The 21,679-nt window shown below is 36.6% G+C and overlaps 1 protein-coding gene across 3 annotated transcripts in view; it reads left to right on the top strand.

Annotated features, from left to right (window-relative positions):
- prim2 (DNA primase subunit 2) overlaps nt 1–21,679 on the top strand; it is a 58,994-nt gene that overhangs the window by 7,958 nt on the left and 29,357 nt on the right. For all 3 annotated transcript variants that reach the window (XM_049481638.1, XM_049481639.1, XM_049481637.1), the window contains exons 8-9: nt 13,819–13,886; nt 20,751–20,823. In XM_049481638.1, the coding sequence (XP_049337595.1) occupies nt 13,819–13,886; nt 20,751–20,823 (141 nt within the window). The remainder of the gene's footprint in view (nt 1–13,818; nt 13,887–20,750; nt 20,824–21,679) is intronic.

The raw sequence follows: 21,679 nt of genomic DNA, 5'->3' as shown, positions 1-21,679 counted from the left end.
TCGAAATCAAGTGAGAAAAATCCGGAATACTGATTATCAAAAATGTATTGTTACTTTCCATACTGTAAACACTGTACATTTGCAGGAAGGGCAAAGAGGGCACGGAGCAATATACAGTAGACTAGTGCTAGTTGGCTCCAAGGCTCGATAAGGCTTCTATGAGTGGCGTAGTGTTCAGGCAGTGCAAGTAGGGTGGAAAAATATTCGGGTTACAGATTAAGGTAGAACCTTTATTGTGTGTGCCTTAATTGCGCCTTAAGTAGTTCCCCAATCAGTTGTATTATTACGCTACTTAGGACTTATTTTAACAGATTCACAAGGAATATGCATCAATTTACATTTAAACTATAAATAGTTTAAAACAGTTAAATATAAATTTAACTATGATTTAAACTATTTTTCCTAAACAAAATTTTGTAAATTGCATGTTAAGTGTTTTTTTTTTATTATTATTATTCAGACAATTTTTTTCTCCCTGAATTTACTGAGTATAGGATATAGTGTTTAATTATTATTATTATTATTATTATTATTATTATTATTATTATTATTAATTAACTGAACATATGCCAACATGAACTCACTGAAAAAGCATTGATAATTGTATTCTGCAGATAAACTGCATTCAGTCTGGTATTAAGTGGGTGTGTGCAGATTTTTGACTTAGATCCATCTGCGTATTAAAGCTTGTCTTATGTTGGCAGATTGTTGTACAACTGGCAAAAATGGATGTATGAGGAAAAATTAAGACTCTTGTCAGCTTGGCATATTATCTCACAGCTTGGCATACAACACTTTTTTTTTCCCCCTTCTCGTTCTATCCAGCAAATATCAAACTAGACCATCAATCAGAATTTGCCAGAAACTGTTGGACAGCTGGTGGAATGAGTTTTATTTCAGCAGAATGTTTTCCTGGTGCTCAGAGAAGTCATTTGAATTACTATTCAGTGACCTTGAATCTTTCTGAGTTGGAATGAGGGGAAAGACATTTCTAGTCAGCAAATCTACTCTGTGTCAGTGTGTGGATCCTACATATTAATCCGTCTTTGCAAATGAAAACACGTGCTGCCTGCACGTTTCCCTATCTCTGGTGTTTGGGATATCGTCTACTGAAGGAAAATGAAATGTGTCAATCTTTATACGTCAGACGCCTCCATAAATCAGGCTTGAAGCAGGAGTTATGATGGTGCGAATCGTTTCCAGTAATGCTGAAAGCAATTGCCAGGTTAAAAATCTTCTGACACTTGAGATTAGGGTCCCCAGCTCCAGCAGCCCTTTATTACAATGTTTGCTTAATAAAAACACTTGCTTGATAAGCTGACAGCTGCTGGACCTTCAGTTTTCAGTCTGCCCCTCAGCTCTAGCCAATGATCACTGTAAATTGTTGCTGGCTCTCAGTAGAAAATAGAATGTAGTTTATTTTATTTTCAGTATAATATAAAAGTCTCTTTAGTTACTTGTAATTTAGCTAATTGAACCATGTCTTTTCCCTTTATCAATATGTGATTTGCCTTGTAATAATCAGTGAATTATTCATGATTCAATCATATTTCTCAAAAATGAAGCACAACAATCTTTTACACTTTTTCAATAAGAACGATACTTCAATGGTATTTAGTAAAGGCAGCAGTTCTGTGTTAATTTATGACCGCTTGTGAACATTTTTGAATGGTTTGTGCCTGGTTAACCTGTCCAGTGGCCCACATTTCATTTATAAACTCCCGTAGCTATCATTCCTGTCACAAATAAGCAGCTTTAATTACTCTAAAATAGAACCCCACAAAATCTAGCTTCTGCATTTGGTTTAATAAATAAAAACAACAACAACAAATTCTAAATTAACTCTAGTTTTGTTGCTATGAAAAGTTTGTCACATTGATGGGGAAACCTGCTCGTAGAGCCCACTAAATTATTATGTGGTAAACCCACTAAATTATGTGGTGCCCTCTTTGTAAAAATACACTGGTACAAATTAAATGGAGAGTAAACCTGCAGTGAACTTAATTGGTTGTCAAATTTTGCGAAACTGAAACCAATAAATCTGTAATTCCTGGTATTTGCTTATTTAGGAGTATTTTATCCTTTGTTAACACAGGTGCCATGAAGTATCATAAATTATCTTGTGATATATCGAGTATTGCAGAATCACTGTATCGTGATATCATTGTTACTGTAGGCAATGTTTCATGACAATATTGTACTGAAAGACGCACTGTGATTCCCAACCCTACTGGGGATTGTAGTGTAGCAAATTTTGAATTTCATAAGATAGCTGTGCAAGTTCACTACTAGGTAGCCAAACATTCACAATTCTTGAGAGCTTGTTTTTGTCTCTGGTGATGATGGACTGTGATGGATAATGCTCAAGTCAAAGACCTGTAAACCACACATCTATTACATACCTGGTTCTTTTTGGAATTAAATTTTTTTAATGGCATTGCTCAGAGAACCTCTTCTCTAGCATCTTTATTTCTGCCAAATTTGTATTTGATCCAACTTCTCAAACCTCAGGAAAACTGATGTCTTGAATTGTGAAAGTATCTTCAAATTTATATTCAATGAATTTAGCAGACACCCAGAGCGACTTACTACAGTGCTTCGTTGTTTACTTCACAATATGGTTGTATCTTATTTTTGTCGTGTCCCCCACACCTTATGTGGAGTCAGTCCTCCTTTCCATTGCTGCTATAATAAGCTTCACTTGTCTGGGATATCATCTAGATTGGATATGTGAATTTGTTTCTTTTCACCTCTAGCAATGAGTATTGCTGATTCCAAGCACTGACAATGGTCAGTAAAACAATAATAAACAATAGAAGGCTGAACTCATTAAATTTGGAAACCTTGCTCACTGGAATGGTTATGTTCTGTTCCAGGGCCATGTATTGAGTCATTAAACTCTGAGTATGATAAATTTTTTTCAAAAGTCTGTTTATTGATTTTACATGCTTTGGCCATGTCATGTTGAACGGGTACGTAATGTTCTGAGAGTAAATAAACATTTTTCTAGAGGTTTAAACTACACTCTGTGAATTGATTTTTATTGTAGGAGGTTGCTTTTAAAGCCCTGGGATTTGTCATAGAGTCTGATGGATGGAGAGATTTGCAGATAGCCTACTTGTCAGCTGCAGATAAAATGTTTGTTTGGTTTCCCCGGACTTGAAACACTTGACTGGAAAGGAACAGTTGACTAGGTACAGACATTTTTCAAGCCTGTACTTTTTTGCAGCCCTGTACAGAAGTGCACTTTTAGGTGTACACTGCTTTTTCCTTGGTTAGAAGTTGCCTGGAATGTGTTGCATCAAATCGTAGTTTATTACAGTACTAAAGTGTTAAACCACTCTAGTTTAGTTCTGAATTCCAGTAAACAATTACTTTAAGGACATATATATCGCTATGCTCAGTATGGCACATATGTTTCACTGCTGTTGCGTTTTGACTGCGATCTCGCATATTGAGAAATATTGTGTAAAGTAGATGTCTTTAAACATTGTGATATTTTGTGACAAGTTTTAGCATTTCACCCTTTCCTATACTGGATTCTACAGCAGCAGATGTTTGCTGCTTATACGTGTTTTTGGCCTTTAAGGCTGGGCAATATAACAATACATGTTGTGATTGGGAAATGTTATGTCAGTGCAATATGCTTTTGTAAATTTATTTATATATTTTTTTGTAAATTTATGAATTTGTCATTTATATTATTTTATGTTTGACACACTGTGTTGCAGTTCAACACTGTAGTCTGCAAATATATTAAAATTGTCGTGTGGAAAAGGAATTTGTTTAAATAAATAAAACCTTTTTGCGAAATGTGGTTCTAGCCTTTAGTTTTATTCATATGTTAGTTTAATAAAGAATGGCCCAATAGAAATGCTCCAGATGTTTTTCAAATTAATTTTTCATTTGTTTCCTTCTTCTGTAAAGTTGCCCTGCTGCAGGAACAGTGATGATCTACTCATTATAATACAATATTGATGTCTCATATTAATTAGAGATTAATTAATTACAGTCAATTTATACAAAAAAAACTTATCACATCATCAGTTCTAGAAGGAAAAATGAAGATTAGATTAAATAATTACATTTTTCTGTCAAACACTGAAAGATGTAGCCTAACATACGTTGTCTCCTGACAGTTTATTTAAAAGCCTGCAGATGATAAAACTGTGACACATGATGGATCATTAAGCGCTCAAAACGTGATGATGGAACTTGACTGTGAGAGTGTGGTCTGTCTTCGATTTGTGAGGGGGAAATGTTTCCAAGGAGACTGGCTAACACGCTGTCTCTGCCTGTCAACCACCCACTTATAAAACGCTGTTGTCACTTCAATTTCCTCTATTTTTTCCCTCTCTTGCTCACAAAAGCCTGAGCTAATAAAGCTCTTGAATATTTCAGAGCTGTAATTATTGGAGGTAGAGGCACTAATGTTTAAATATTAAAGGCTTCATCTTTAGTGTTGTGACAGCATTTTGAAGTTCTCTTCAGCCTGATCACTATGTATAATATTGGGAGGCTATTAGGCACCTAATTATTGTCCTCTTCTGGTGAAAAAAAATTGTTAGTGTTTTTTATTGTATTAGGAGTAACTATTGTAAGAGTGAGTGGGATTGATGGTACAGAAATGCTAAAATGTGCAGTAGATGTCTCCACATGTTTGAACTGATGTTTGAATTAGACGTGTGAATCTCTCAGTGTCTGGTGATTCGATTCTGGAATGATTTTTCAATTCAAATGGCCTATAAATTTTGTTTAAATTATGTGAGAAGATAAAAAGATGAAAGGACAATTTAAACAAATAGAACATTCATTTAAAACAATAAACTTATGTTCTTTACTGTAATAAATCTTTTTGCAACATACTGTACTGCAGAGCTTTTTAACTGTACAGCAGAGCTCACATAAACCTCTTTTCCACCAACAAAGTGCCGGTGCCCGTTCCTGCGAACCTTTTAAGAACCGGCCGTGTTTCCACTGCTTTAAGGAGTCACTCACTACGTAGTGAATGTGGGCGTCAACAGAAGTCAGGGGATGCGATTTGAAAACAACGCGGCGGAACCCAAGCTTCTCTTGAAACTTGTGCTGCTATCCTCGGTGGACCACTGTTGATTCATTTTCATTCATTCAACTGCCTCTGCTGCTCTTAGCTGTGAATGGAGGTGAGCTTTGCCCCGGAGACACTTCATCACCCGCCCTTTTGCTGCTCGCGTCACAGGTTCGCTGGTTCCAGACCAGCAAGATTGTGGGGCCAGAACGGAACAGGCTTTTTGCGGTGGAAGCGCAAAGAACCGTTCGGGAACCTGGCGCCGGCACCATGCTGGTGGAAAAGGGCCTATACTGTCGCGCAGAGCTTTTTAACTGTACTGCGGAGCTCATACTGTCCTGCAGAGCTTTTTAACAGTTGAAGAGCTCCGTGCGACAGTAGCTTCACCCCAAAAAATAGATTTTTTGAAAATGAGAATCGATTCTGAATTGTTCAATGTTAGAATCGCGATTCGAGCTCGAAATTATTTTTTTTCCTGCACCACTAGTTTGAATCCTTCAATCTTTTAGTATTGGTGTTAACGAAAACGTTATCATGAAGAAAAAAAAATCTTGATTAATTTTAAACTAAAACATGTTTTTGTTAACTATTTCATACATTCGGGGTCTTGGTTACTGTTTGCAATATAGACAAATGTGTATAGATTTGTTGTTTCTACTGAATGTATGAAACTTTCTGCGATTGTTTTTATCCCTGAAATATTGTGATATTATTTTAGGGCCATATCACGTACCCCTAACAGGAATCACAAGCTTACTGTGAAGTTTTAAAACATAATATTGATGTGTACTTTTAAAATTTTGTTTTTTGCAATCTTAAATGTGTGGTATTAAAAAGTTGTAAGAATATCTGTATTTTCCCCGTATTTGCAGATACATTGATAAACATTTGGTAAAGTCATCTAAGTTTTAGAACTTCAACCAAGTTGAACTCAAACTTTTATGCACAGTGAAGAAATGTAAATGGTTCTTTCAGTATGGATCAGTTTAAAGCAGTCAGCGTGCCTACATGCTTTGCCAAGCTTTAATGCCAATGCAGCATTTCTGCTACTGTCCTTGAACTGCAGCACATTTGCATTTAATGACTTTTTGCTGTAATGCTAACGAGACAGTTGGTGTTTTTATAAAGTCAGCTAGTGAATGGCTTTAGGCAGTTGTTAATGGTGGGATTCTTTATTAAGTGGGAAAAGATTGTACTTTTGCAGGGGTTGTAATCTGTATCATTTTCAGGTTTGTTCATTTTATTGGGGAATAGGGTTGCAGCGGTAACCGGTTTCACGGTATACCATGGTATTAAAATGCACGGTTATCATACCGTGTGTGTTTGCTTATTACCGGTAAAACGCATGCCAGCGGACAAACTCACCCGCGCATGCGCAACTCTGCTCCGCCTCAGCTTCTCAGCACACAGCGGTGAGAACAGCAGAAAGTGCATCAGACTAAACAAATCTCCGTCCGCCTAAAAAAAGGCTAAACTAAAATCAGCAGTGTGGGACTATTTCGGATACCCGCCGAACGCACCCGAGGATGGTTATCCGATTTGTGATCAATGTGGCCATAAAGTCACAGCTAAAGGTGAACATATACGTCAAACCTGTTCTCCCATCTCCATGAACACCACCCCGCTGTGCAGCGCAAAGTATGTGTTTAGTTTATCATTTTAATCTGAACCTAAATAAAACCTCTTTGTAGTCGTGCACAACCCATGCGGTAAGCGCCCGCAAAAGCGCTGAGTTATCCGAAATTTGGGCACGCAGGTACAGGCGTGAAGTGCGTGCTACGATGGATTCACGTGTCCGTGTAAAGGTCCTGGCCGGACTGGATGTGAAAGACGCCATTCATTTACATGCGTTCATTTTCTAATTCTGACGTGCCTGTTTTTCATATGTTAAAACCAAACTCGGTGTGAAAGCCTTAAAATAGAAATCTCTATTGTGAGGATCATATCAGAAATAAATCCCCTCTTTCTGCAGTATCTGGTTATATACCAACTTGGCAGTAAAACGGACGTTTATAACAGTTGTTGATCAGACACTGACCCAGGCTCAGTTTATCAGATAATAAATAATTTAAACTTAAATAATTGTACTGAATATTTTAAATACAGGATCTTTACTTATTAGAGTACATGTAATGTGTATAACGTGTGTGTGTATGTGTGTATATATATATTATATATATTTACATATTTATATATATTATATACACTCTTAATGCCCTTAAGAGTAGTGCAAAAACCTGGTTTCCTTCACCTGATGGTGTACACCTTTTTTTTTTTTAAGGAGACATTAAAATTATAATTGTTCCAGGTTTCTACAATAAATAGTTAATTGAACAAAAAACCTTTGTTGTAATTTCTTTAAGGGTGATACCGTGATAACCGTGATACCGCGGTATTTTCTGAGACGGTTATCATACCGTGAAAATCTCATACCGTTGCAAACCTATTGGGGAAGTTTTTACAGTAGGAAGGATTTGGGTAAAAATGTTGTGGTACGCTTAAAATATAATGATACAAATAGAGTAGTATGACCCAGCAAGGAACAGTAATGCTTGGCAACACCTGAGCAACCCTCACAACCCACACAATTATCATTATTTATTTTATTTTTTGGGCCTCATCTGCGTACCAAAATGTAAGCTTTGTTGACATGCGGCAAACCGATAGACCTGGCACAGCAAAATTTGGCCAAAAAAAAGAAAACAGTTTTGTACCGTGATGCAGCTCTTTTTTTTGTTGTTGTAACTTTATTAATCTACATAGTACAATAATAAGGGTAGTAGATATTTTAACAAGCAAATGTGTGACTGCTTTTGGTAACATAATAAAATGAAATGCTTTGTAGATTTATGACCATATGTATTATTGATGCTTTATTTCATTGTCTATGAAATAGCCCTTCCAAAACAACCATATAATGGAACATTTTTTATTTAATTAATTAATTGTTTTTTTTTTTTTTTTACAAAAAAAAGACTATAATGTGCTTTATTTTTACTTGTATTTCTTAATGCATAAGGGGATCATTTCTTCCAAAAGGGGATTATTGTCTATAAATGATATTTCTTTGGATAATGAATAGACTTAAATATGCAAATTAAAGCTAGAGAGGTTTTTATCTTTTACCTGAACTCCGTTCAAAAATATTAGGTTGCAGGTTCAGTGTGTGACCTTCTTATAAAGAATCCAAGTAACCTTAGTCCCTAACACAATCTCCTGATTTGTTGTGGTGGCTTTCGCATCTCCCTCTGCCCCCTAGATGCGTTTCCATATCTTTGTTGGACAGATACCCCTTCATGGTTCCAGACAGTTAATCTTGTCAAGTCAATTTTGGTATTACTGATTGCTTATCGAGACACTGGTGTCTCTGTCAACAAGGGGAAGATGACTTTGCCGCTGATTTCCAGACCATGGTAATCCAATACTCGATATATCTGGGGATTTGGGAGCGCAACAGCAGTCATTCTTCTTCGCAGCATCTGCTTATCCGTCTTTGGAAACGTGGAAGGTTGTGTTCAATAAGCTATCAGCAAATCTGCAGGTATAGAGCACTTTGGGGGAAGTTGGCTCAGAATTTGTGTGTAACGTCTGTGAAAAGCATATGTTGTTTAGTGTTTATGCTGATTTTGGGGATCTTCATACCTTAAGGTGCTTTGAGGAACCTTCAAAACAAGTTCCTTAAAGCACCACAAGAAGGTTCCTCCACAGTTTCAAATTGAAAAACCACAATGTTCCTCAAAGTACTTGTAACAGTATTGGTTAGAGGTGGGAATCACAGGGCATTTCAGCATACAGTATCTTTTTTTCCTCATGATACTGACGATATCAAAATACAGTTCTCTATTATACTTCACAGCATCTGTTACCAAAGAGAAAAAACTCCTAAAAATATATATTAATAATAATAATGTTTTCTTACACCCTTAGTTGCAATGGGAGTGCTTTAAGGACATACTGTCATACATACAGTACCAGTCAAAAGTTTGGTCACACCTCTTCTTGTTTAGTGTGTTTTCTTTCTTTTTATAATTTTTTATGTTGTAAATTTATTATGGAAGACATGAAAGTTGCATAGGAACACATGCAGAATTATTTAGTCAACAAAAATATCTTTAGTCTACAAACCAGAATATGTTTTATGCTTTAGATTCTTGTAAGTGGCCACATTTAGCTTTGAGGACAGATCTGCACACTCTTGGTTTTTTAATCTCAGTGTCTTTTAAATCGCAGGAAAATAGTTTTCTCAGTATCTTGAAGGATTTCTTGGAGGTTCTGAACGATAGTTACTTTTCCTTCATTCTGTAAAGCCCCAGCTTATCCCTTATCTATTATTATTTTTTACTATAAAAATATATTTATGAGTAAAGAAAAACATTGTATTAGAAGGTGTGTCCAAAGTTTGGTACTTTACGTCTCATCACATATTCTCTTTTAGTTTCTGTTGTAGTGGTTAAATGTTCCACAGTTTGATTAAAATGTGCAAAATTCGGCGTTTTACAGTAACGGGGCACGGGGCTCTGTCTATGCATTGTCCATTGGTAAAATTTTGTGTGCCGTAGGTCTCTTACTCTCACTTGCTTCATTCATTTGTCATTTCAGTGTCCAGCATATTTCTAGGGACATTAATTACTTAACAGTTGGCTTGCTGTTAACAAGCAGCATCTTGGGTGCATATCAGTTCCTCAGAGAAAGGATCTAGCTTCCAGTCAAGCACACTGATGCCAATTAGCTAAAGTAGCCGCTCACCATCTCACATGGCCCCTGGCAGCATGTCGAAGGGCAGCCTGAGAGTTTAGGTTTCTGACAAGCATATCACGCCATAATGTCTTATGTTGCGCAACACTTGAATCACCATCTGGCTGGCTGCACTCATTAGCTTCTCCTGCCTGGACTTATTCTCCTGCTTTCTTTGGCTGGTTCTTGCTTGACTGATGGACAAAATGTGCAGTGCAAAGGTTTTTCCTTTATTAGTGGACAGTTTTCACCTATGTGAATCTGTCGATGTCAGGGTAACTGTTTATAACAGTTTGCATTTAAAGTGAATAGCCTACACTTCAGAGCAGTGCTGTAACATGGAGCATGCACAGACATTTGTCAAACAAATGAATATAGTTGCAATAATGCAAAATATGTATTAATGTGACTCCTTACTTTGAAGACCCTTATTTTATGCCCTGTGTAGTTTTTGTTCTGGCCAAATGGGGGCACTGTCTCTTCATAATGCTGGCTGTTTTCTCTCTGAGCAGCACTCTTTTTCATTTTTAAAATTTATAAAATTACACAATTATCAAATTGAAAGCAGTCATATTGCATGTTATATGAATTTTAATGCTTAAGAGTAATGGGCACATGACTATTGCAAATATACAAATTAGCCTTTTTTATGCTTCCCCCATCATTGTAGATGTACAACAATGCTTTTCCAGTTTGGTGGCAGTTGCTCATCTTAAGGGGATTGGGATTTATTTCATTATCAGGAAAAGAAAGACACCATGAAGGAATCTGCTCTGTTTTGTAATCCCACATTGATCAGTTTCTGCTCTGAAATGGAGGCTTTTGTATTTGCTCAGTGCTTTCCAGTGGCTCTGAGGGCCACAGAAGTTCATGATGGTGAAAAGCAGGCTGATGACAATCTGTTAGTCAATACGTCAATGACGCGGACTGCGTTCCTATTTCAGCGATTCTTTGTCATTGAATGTGTTGTTTTAACCTCTATCGAAACTCTATTCAAGCAGATAAAAGGGTTGTGTGTGTCTTTGTGTGCGTTTGTCCTTGACACCATTTTAAAACTAAGGTAAATATCTCTTGTTAACACATTTCAGTACTACGTCATTAGAGATTAGAGGTTCTGCAATTTAGCTCTTACAGCAAATAATGGAATACATCAATGAATGGCTTGGTTATGGTGTGTTAGTGTGTTTAGTGCCGCTGTGAATAAATCAGATGCAGCAGGGTTGCTGGAGTTTTTAACACCTCAGTGTCACTGCTGGATTAAAAATAGACCCCCTACATCATATGTGACGATTAAGGACTGCAGTATGACCAACACAAACTGTTCAGCAACAAACTGCTAACACAAAAGCATTATGCTAGCATCACTGCAGTGCAGAAAATAACCCACCACCCAAATAATACCTGCACTGTGGTGGTCCTGACAGGGTGAAAGGAGGATAATTATGTATGCATAGAAACATACTATGGAAATGGTTTATATATAATTATTCATCTTTCTCAGTTAGAAAGCCAGAATACAACTGGCTACTGGCTGCATAAAATATAAATAACTTCATATTTCCCTGGAATATACTGGAAGTATTTTTAAATTAAGTTTTAGGGACAATGGTCATTAAGGAGGATATGCATAAACACTGGGACTAAAATTTGTGTCAGCAGTGTTACAAGGATCAATAACTAATTGCCCCCAGACTAAGCTCCGTGCACCATGCCAGAGCTTCAGCTATTAGCATATCATAGGAAGCCAATTTTAATTGGCCTACTATTAAACACAAATGAACACCAACCCAAACACTTTTATTTTCACACAACAAAATTGGCAACATGTTTTAGAAAATGTTGAAAACATTAGTTGGAGTAATATTTGTAAGCTTGCATTTGCATGAATTTTAAACCAAAGTAGATATTACCAAACAATTGCAACTATATTCATAGAAATTCATTTTTAATTATAGCTGTTTGTGCATAATGATATATTTATTCAATGGCTTAATGATTATGCCACATCAGTCCGTTTAATATATGTATATATTTTTGTAAATGTAAGATTTAAACTTCATTTGAACAGTACAAAGGGATAAAGGTAATGCAACTAAACTATTTTTTTAATTAAATTCATTGTTTTTTTTTTAAACTAAAAAAATCTGTGAAATTAAAATTAGATGATAGAATTAAGATATATCAGAAGTTGGACCATGTGACATGGCAGTCTGTAATTATAACAGCTATAACAGCCTTTATTCTGTCAGGGAATGCTTTAGGTTACTTGTTCTGTGTAAAAAAAGAAGCTCTGGTAAAGGTGGACTAGGTAACATGACAGTGACTCATTCTAGTAAATTCACCAACTGATGGCCATTCCAGAGCTCAATTTCGTTAAGTAAGCCTAATCAAATCCTGGATTTGATTCCTAAAATGCTGTGGGGGCTTTAAAACTTTAGATTGCAACATCCCAGTTTTTAACCAGATGCATTGATTAGATTTGACAATAGTTACCAAGCCTATATAAATATTTTGCTTTCTGTGAAAAACTTTATCTTAATCAATAGACTGGCACACCTGGCTGAAATACTAGCAGCACTGGTTTGACTGGTGTATGAATATCAGTGTATAAAGTAATGTACTTTGGACTTATAGTGATAACAGACTGTGGCATCTTCATACACCCTGTCTAGACTACATCCAGATGTTTGTAGACTCCCCTAATGATGGGTTCACTAAAGACCTCAACTTGTAAAAATAAAATAAATAAATGAAATTTGGTGCAAACAATAAAATCTCCTTTTCATAGAACCCTAAATTTGGAAGTGATAAACATGAAATCTTTGGCATCATGCCTAATGGCCAGCATGGGCTTGACAGATATAAAGCCCCCAATCATTGAGCTATGGATCAGTGGAATGGTGTTCTATGGAATGATTGTGCTCTATCCAATACGTTCAGGATTTTAGGTTGGGGTAATGTAGTGATCATCCAACATCCCAACTTTTCAGACGCTCATGTTGCCAATAAATGCAATAATATCCTCACAGCAATAATGCTTCATACTCTAAAAAGTTTTCCCTGTACAGTAAAAAGGTTATTTTATTAAAAACAGAATAAACTCTTTATTAATTTTTTTTTCAGATGAAACAGTGAATAATCAGGTGACTTTTCTTCATATAGTCAGTCTGATTCATCTTTCTTGCCAATTATTTAGATCACCCACATGGCAGCATTAAGTAGTGGTTCTGCCTGCTGACTGTGTGTGAACAGTGTGTGCCTCTCTCTGCTGTTACACAGAGCAACTCATTAAAGCAGCAATGACTCATGCCACTTTATTGTTTTATATGGTTACTGAATTTTCCATGTTTTAGAGTGTGATCTTAAGAAGGGAATCAGCTTTCTGCGGGGGTTCAGATGTGGAATCCTGTAGGTATTTCAAGTACTTTGCTAGTTTGTGCCAAATGGTGCACCAAATGTTTTCAGAAATATAAATAATTCAGAAATGGCATGTGCTCTTCCAGCATGTGTCAATATAAATGTGCCATTGCTGCAGACTGTAGTCTATTTTTCTTTTTAATAAATGTTTTGTTCATGTTGTTGTGAGGTGTGAGTTGGAAAAAAACAAGTTTTCATGCTGTTGAGAGCCCTTATTTGATGCAGTGGAAATGTTGCTGCCTACGCCGCAATCTGTCACTGCCTTGGTAACTTAATCTTGTCCAGCATGTGCCATCTTTCCATCACTGGCTTTGTTTTACTACAGTTAACAGATGCACTAATTCTTATAAAAAAACAGGGATTCCCTAGTATATCATCCCCTGTACAAAGTTGATTAAGCCAGAGTCATTTTGAAATTGATTGAGAAACAAAGTTTTTCATTGAGTTTGCAAGAAAACATTTGTATCTTTTTTTAAGTAGACATTGTTACTAAATTGTTATGAAGTTGTGCTATTCAAACATTCCGTACATATTTTTTTCCAACAATATAAACCTTTGCTTTTGTTTTACAAAATGAGCTTAATCTCTAACCTTTTTACAATGTTTTCTTGTGTTTACAGCTGACCGCACGATCCTTACCAGCGGTACAGTCTGATGAACGGCTCCAGCCTCTGCTCAACCACCTCAGGTAACTGCCTTCATTAGAGGTGTTTTTCAGTTTCTCTGCTGCAGCGCTCCATTATTTATCATCTCAGTGTGGTCATTAGTGTCACCTTTCTGAAGTCAGAAAGTGCAGTGTCTGAGACAGATAACGCATAGTTCAGTTTTAATTTTCTCATAAATTACTCCACAAAGCATGATTTAAAGAAAGCAGTAACAATCACCCTTGTACTCTTGGGATTTATTGTTGTTTTAATTTACATTTTCCTTCTGAATTTCTTCTGATGTTATACGTTAGTAGTTTCCATTTGGAAGACTGCTGTCTGACACTTTTACTTTCTGTGAAGTATGTAGAAGCCAATCGCCACATCTTTTTCAAACTACCACCCACGCAGCATCATAGAGCAGACACCCTCGATTGGCAAGCACTTCTATCTCTATTGACAGGCACAAAGCAGCTCCAGAGCCTTTTTCAACCATTGCGTGCAGGGTTGGCTTCTCATAGCTCTATTGGGAATGTTCTCTGGGACATGTTCTGCCCACTGATGCTGCAAAGACATTGTGGTTAAATTGTGAGTTCACTGGCTTTCACATTTGACCCTAAGTGCCAGCTGGGGGATTTCTAGGCACTTCAGACTTCGTTTTAGGGATATAGCGAATTTATTTTTTTCTTGTCTGAAACTGAAAATTAAACAGAACACATGTTTTCATTAAATTTGCCATCTTTCCCCATTAAGATAATTACAAAAATGTACTTAACCCTTTTTTTGTCTGCATTTTAGCAGAGAAACTAACAAAGCTGAATACATTTGCTTCAGGCAGGCTATTTTAGTTATGAATTTACTTTAGTTGTGCTACTAGTCACATGAGAAATTATCCAACAAGAAAATGCTGAGTCTAAAGTAACGCATCTAGCTTTACTATCCTAGCCCTGTACAGCTCATATATTTTATCTGGAAAACAGTGTGAGTAGGGTGTAGAAATGAAATTAAACCTGCAATTTGCCTGCTTTTTGCTGGCTTCTCTGGTCTATATACAGCAGAGCTGTCTGGGGAGTAAACTCTGAAATAGGTCTTAAAGTAAATTTCTTTGTTCTGTATATATTATTTATTTACTTATTTGTTCTTTTTTTTCTTTTTTTCTTTTTTACATTTTACATTTTTTTGATTCATGTGTTGATTGCCAAATATTTATTCCGTCCCTAGTTTGTTTGTTTGGAGCAATTTAAATATAACCACTCTCATATAACTTACAAACACTCCCATTAAATGGAAGAACTACATTTTAGGTATCCACAACTATAATAATTACAACACAAATAATTAGAATGGTAGCAAACTATCTGGCAGCTCTGTCATTATTCTTAACCTTGATGTCAATTATAGGCAAGCTTTAAACCTTAGATCAACAACACAGAACTACAGAACGGGTGCTAAAAGGGCTATACAAAGTCAAGTCAGATTTATTTGTATTGGGCTTTTTAGAACCTGATTTTGTGAAGCAGTGTTTTAATAATATTCAAATAGATCAATAAAGAAATGAAACAAATAACACAAAACATAATGTGTGCAAGCCAGAGATGACTGTGGCAGGGAAACTCAAGCCTCAAAGCTGGCACAAGGAACTTAAGGAGGAACAAATAATCCCATGGGTAACCTTTTCTTCTGTCAAAAGCAATTATACATTACTAAAATGAAAATAGAGAGGTAGAAAGGCAATTTTTGTGAATTAACTGGTGTAGTCATTAGTTTTATCTTAGCATCTATTTATTGCAGTAGTCATGTCAATACATTGTGAGAGAAAATGTAATTGTGTTTACAGGGTTAATGTCATTATTGAAAGGATTATATACCAAGGTTTCGTTTTCGTATTCATTCTTGATATTTCGGTCTGGCCTTTCACCAATATGCAAAACCTCGGTGTCCTTTTTAAGACTCTCTTTTTCCTTTGAACCAACATTAAATACTTGACTGTTTGTCTGCATGTTTTCATCTATGCAATATTGTTCATCTCTGCCTTTTGCTAACCTCTGAAGATATTCATGTAGTAGCTTTCATGACATCTATGTAGGCGAAGACTACTGCAAACATTCTTCAGCTAGAGCACCGTTTCTTAACCCTGGTCCTGGCAGGAACCCTGCCCTGCATATTTTGGTGATTTCCATGCTTTAACTCCTGACACTCTAAAAATAGATGGATCTGGCATATTGTGAGAAGCAAAAGCATTAAATTTGCAAGGCAGGGAGTCTCCAGGACCAGGTATGCTCACATCACTAGTCCACCATCCCATCCTTCACTGGTAATGGAACATGTCCATTACAGAATTCTGCTGCTAACCTTCAAAGCCCTGCATGGCCTCACACCTACTTATCTCTGTAAACTGCTTCATCCATAAGTTGGTAAGGTTTCTGGTCTTCTAGCTGTCCACTCCTGGTGGTGGCAGGTCATTTAGTGTTGCTGCCCCTCTCTGGAACGCCTTTACCTACATCACTTAACTCCTGCACACTTCTCGTTCACCTCGAGTGTTAAAGCTTGGCACTGAACCCAACATCTAATCTCAGAGCACTTCCACTCCCTTTCAAACACTACTCTCGGCTAGAGTTTTTTTTTGCCGCAGTTTTAAAGCAACCTTGGATATGCCAAAGACTATGTTTTTGTGCTATACAGAAACTACATTTATTTTAATGAATTTCTCTCTAAATTTATAAAATATGCTTTTATGAAGGCAACGGTGTAGGTACAGAATTCCCAAAATCTGTTTTATACAAACCAATCACACCCAGAGAAAGTTTAGTATGGATAATGATATTGATAATAACTTGTATTGAAAATGGGAGATTTGGACTGCTGTGCAAAGTCTTCTCCAGCACATCTCAAACATTCTCAATGGGGCTCAGGTGGTGGTCAATCCATGTGTGAAAATGGTGTCTGCATTCTTTCACAATTTGAGCCCCATGAATCCTGGTTTTGTCATCTTGGAATATGTTTGTGCCATCAGGGAAGAAAAAAAAATCCATTGATGGAATAACCTGGTCTATATTCAGTATATTCAGGTAATCAGCTGACCTCATTCTTTCAGCACATACTGTTGCTGAACCTAGAACTGCAGACCAACTGCAGCATCAACCCCAGATCAGACCACTGCACCTGCATCACTTAAGCTGCCTCTTTTCTTACCTCTGATACTTCCATCACTCTGGTACAGGGTAAATCTAGACTCTTAGCAAATTAAATTAATTTTTAGCTGTTTAGACCCTATCCCCCAAGTTCCCTTTGCCTTTTGCATGTAGAGATGCTCTTACTTTCACTATTAATCATATCACTGAGGTCTAGTGTTTTGTTTGTCTATGATTTGATTTTAACGTTTTTCACTGATCACCAGTCACCATCATTCAAGAAGACCGCATTCCTTCCTCAAAGATGATGTTTCCCCATCCTTCCATTTTTTTAATGCAATTTTTTTTAACACAATTTTGTTAGTTTTAACTTCTTAGATGTTTTCTCTGCATGACGCATGCCATCACCCTTCTGAAACAAATTAACATCTTTCTAGAACATCTTTCCAGAACATCTTTCCACATGGTTGTTTAACAAATGAGAAGCCACTCACTGCATCAGTTAAGGTTAAATAACTTGTTGCTAGCTGAAACTTTTAACTATTATTTTTTTTTTTGTTTGACCAGGCAGTGTGTATTAAGAGGCACACAGTGGTGAAATTCTGTTCATACAAAATAACTGTGATTGCTATTAACAGTGGATGGTACATTTTATTTAAGTCCTTTTATTGTATCTTATTTTATTGTAGCAAGTTACAAAAAAGTGAAAGAAGAGTTGATGGTTAAATCTAGATTTGTTTTTTTTTTTGTTTTGTGGAAATGAATAGTGATTTCTATTTGTAATAATATAAATAGCTAAAATCAAATGATTATAATTGATATGTAACAGTTGCTGGTGAGTAAAAATACGAACGATTGAAGCAGCATTCAGTAATATTGTGAAAGATCAGAAGTGATTGGGTAAACTTCTTTCATATAAATTTATGTATGCAGTGATGACATTTTCTTGTCTGTTGCTTTCTCTTGCTTTTTTGTTGTCCTTTGTTTTTTCATACTGTCATATTCTGTTACAACTAAGCATGACCTCCACACAATGTCTGTGATTCATCCTGGGCTCTACACATGTAAATGCGCGTGTGCAGAGTGGTCCTGGCCCAGAGCAGATGCAGGTGTATATTAAAGCCCAGCCCGGAGCTAATTTGCCTTCCTCTGCCCGTCCGCTTTCACGTCGTCCACGGACAAGTGTGTTTTGTCCATCCTCTTTTTAGTAGAGAAAGGAACAATGGCGGCATGCATGACTGGCACCACAGCCTGCAGCCATTTCATTTGCCTTCAGATAGCCCCTGAATGGTGGCGCTTTAATTGGATGTGTCTGTTGAGAGCACAGAGGCAGCGGTTGTGGCAGTGATTTCTTGCTCTAAGGTACTTTTGCTGTGTGTCATCACTGGTCTGGCTAGATAAGACCGCTGCGAGGGCCGGTGTGACCCTGAGCAGTACGAGGACGTGCCCAGCTGTGGATTCAATACCCGACTGCACTCTGAACAGTTCGCTGGCAAGGACATACTCTTTCATAATATCGCCCACAGTCTGGAGGGAGTGGAACGCTTACACGCTCAGAGTAAGCTGTATCATGCAGAATCTCAATTGAGACTGAATGGGGTGGGTTTCAGAGGTTAGCTTGGCAGAGGTCCCAATAGAAGATCAAATAATAGGAAAGGTTGAATATGAGGAAAGCTGATCACTGGGGAACACAACCCTAGGAGGGAAACTCTGATGTACATGACTGCATCTATTCTGTGAAACTGACTATACATCTAATCACAGATTGGAACTTGGGGGGTTGATGTACAGCTCTGGAAAAAAATAATGAACCACTTAAAAATTATTTTCTTTGTTTTTTAACAAATTGAAAACCTAATTTTCTGCAAATAAATGCTCTAAATGACGATATTTTTATTTGAAATTTTGGAGAAATGTTGTCTATAGTTTATAAAATAAAATAACAATGTTCATTTTACTCAAACATATACCCATAAAAAAAAATCAGAGAAACTGATTCAGAAACTGAAGTGGTCTCTTATTTTTTCCAGAGCTGTAAAAACTTGTATCTGTCTCTCAATGAGTGTGTTTTATATGTACTTTCTTAGTCAGATTTCTACATTTGTCTGATTATTTAAGAAATTATGTAAACAGCATACTCTAGAAGTTAGATAAAAAACAGTATGTTGTCTCATTTTTAAGCATATAGTTATTGCAAAATTACCCTAAAATATTCCTGTCACATTATTAACTTGTTGACCTATATGGACCTCATTTTTTTTTTCTGACAACAGAGTCCATTAATGTAAATAGTATGTCAAGTGTTTTTGAAACAGTGGTTACATTTATTTAAACATGTTGAACATATATAATTCTAATGATTTCTTTGCTACCTACATTATTTTGCAATTACACTATCAATGTATTAAGTGACCTTAAATGAGTATTTTAAGTCACACTATTTCCTGTGGCAGGTGTACCTTGAAATATATTAACATTTTGGCTTATTTTGCCCACCACAAACAATATAATATCAATAACAAACAATATAATATCAACAATATAATAAACTCTGTATAATAAAATATTGACACTGGTGTTTATTTTTTTATATATTTGTACTACTATACATCTAACTCGGAGTGTGAGCATGGATTAACTGTGGCTGCACTATAAACTGTGTTATCAGATGTTAGTATATATTATTTACAGTGCTTGTTTTTGAATCTTTCTTATTCTCTTATTGCTGTTATTTCCTTATCAGACTGCAGCCATGAAAGCCCGCAACATATAATTTAATGGTGGTGATGGTAAATAAAAAAGCTTGGCTTGTGTTGACTGGGACAGTGTTTCTGCAGTTCCTGATTGGGATTTGAAACCACTTGTTTGTCTCTAGTGAATGTCAGGCAGTGATTATGGTGTGTACTTACACTCCCAAGTGCTGTGGTTGAGCATGTGAATGTGTCATTTGTCTTTCATTTTAAGGGGAATTTTGCAGCTGAAAGTCGTATTTTCATGTTGGATTGATTGATCTTCATTGATAGTCTAAGTGAAAAGCGTTTTTAAACTGCTGTGTTTACCAAGATAGAGAATTCCTATTTCCTGGGTTTGAATTGCTAGACTTGTCAAATGCTTCAAAGTGAGAGTCTAAAAATGGATTCCTGCAGCACTCTCACAGCGGATCTGTGACAGCTGGGTCAGATCTGTGTAATAAAGATTCATTTTCAGAAGAAAGTTTCTTTCTTCTTAAAATGAGTTGGAGCTGTTACCATGATGCTAGATGCTGTAAGATGTTAGATGCTACCATGAAAAAAAAAAATGTAGTTACGCTATATGGACAAAATAACTATTGGGACACCTGTTAAATCATTATTTCTTCTGAAATCAATTGTTTTAATGAGAGTTTATCCTGCTTTTGTTGGAGTGACTGTCTCTGCGGTCCCGGGAATACTTTCTACTAGGTTGCTGTGAGGATCTAATTTCATTTAGCAGCAAAAGCGTTCGTGAGGTCATAATGTTGAAGGATCACAGTTAGTTCCACTTCTCCAGTGCTCCACAGTTCAATGCTTTGGGGCTTTATACCCATTTGGTCTTATTCTGTTGGCTGTACTTATCCACAAGTGTTAAAAAAAGCTACATATGTACATTTGCACATCTGTATCATGGGTGCAACTTAACATAACTAACCGCATTCGTTAAAAGCTTGTCCACAAACTTATACATTTGATAATGTATAAGCTGTAATGCTGTAAAGCCATTTCCTCTCTCTCAGCTGTTTTGATTTGTTCTGTGTTGCAGCCATGCCTACGTGGGCCAAGATTACAGCATCCAGAAAAACATTGGGAAGATTTCCTTGGAGCAGATTGATCCAGTGAGTACTCGGTAGAATATGCTAAATTTATATGGGACATGAAACGTGTATTAACATGTTTGACTCCTACACCAAAAATGTGGCAAGTGGAAGTCCATTGACATAACCTAAACTTGTAGGCATCTTTCTTCTTTAAAATGATGAGCCATGTTCATTGTTTTATATTGTGTACACACAATATTTTGCTTAAAATTTTTAGAGAGTCTTAGACAGTGTAGAGTGCCTTTACGTCAATAAAAATATCGATATTTGACGTGACATTGACATGATATTGTCGCACCCCTAATAAGCACACAGGCATTGAGTGGAACTTCATGCGCTGTCTCTGTATGTGTTGTCTCATGCCGTCTTCTAAGTGATTATTGTTCAAATCAAGTGGCCTGTCAGCTCATGCAAATTTTGTCCTTCAGTTTTACTTGTATTTAGGCACATTGAAGTGGAGTCTTTGAGTTGACTACTCTTAATATAAGAACTCCCTTGAAAAATAGCACTTTTTTTGAGTAAAACCAAGCTGTAGAAAAGAGCAGCGCTTCCACTGCGTGCAGAGCTGTTCCATGTCTTGTTCCATCTCAGTGTGTCTTTCTGTCACTGTCGCACCTAAACAGCCAGACACACTTGAGTCTCTCTTTCAGCCTTATGATTGATTGAGCTGCTTCTTTAAAAAAGGGAAGGTTGATAGTTTTTTACTTTTTTTTTTTTCTTCACTGACTTTAACTTGACTGGGTTTGTGTTGGTGTGTAATCTGCTAATGAGACCCGAGCCAGTAGGAGGGGGTGGTGCATGTTGTGAATTTACTAAAGTGGGTGGTTTTCAGATTTTGGTGTTCAAACTGTGTGACTGTATTGGTTATTGAAAT

The sequence above is a fragment of the Astyanax mexicanus genome, chromosome 7, assembly GCF_023375975.1.
Source record: "Astyanax mexicanus isolate ESR-SI-001 chromosome 7, AstMex3_surface, whole genome shotgun sequence".
Taxonomy (NCBI): Eukaryota; Metazoa; Chordata; class Actinopteri; order Characiformes; family Acestrorhamphidae; genus Astyanax; species Astyanax mexicanus.
This window is presented reverse-complemented; position numbering and strand designations above follow the sequence as displayed.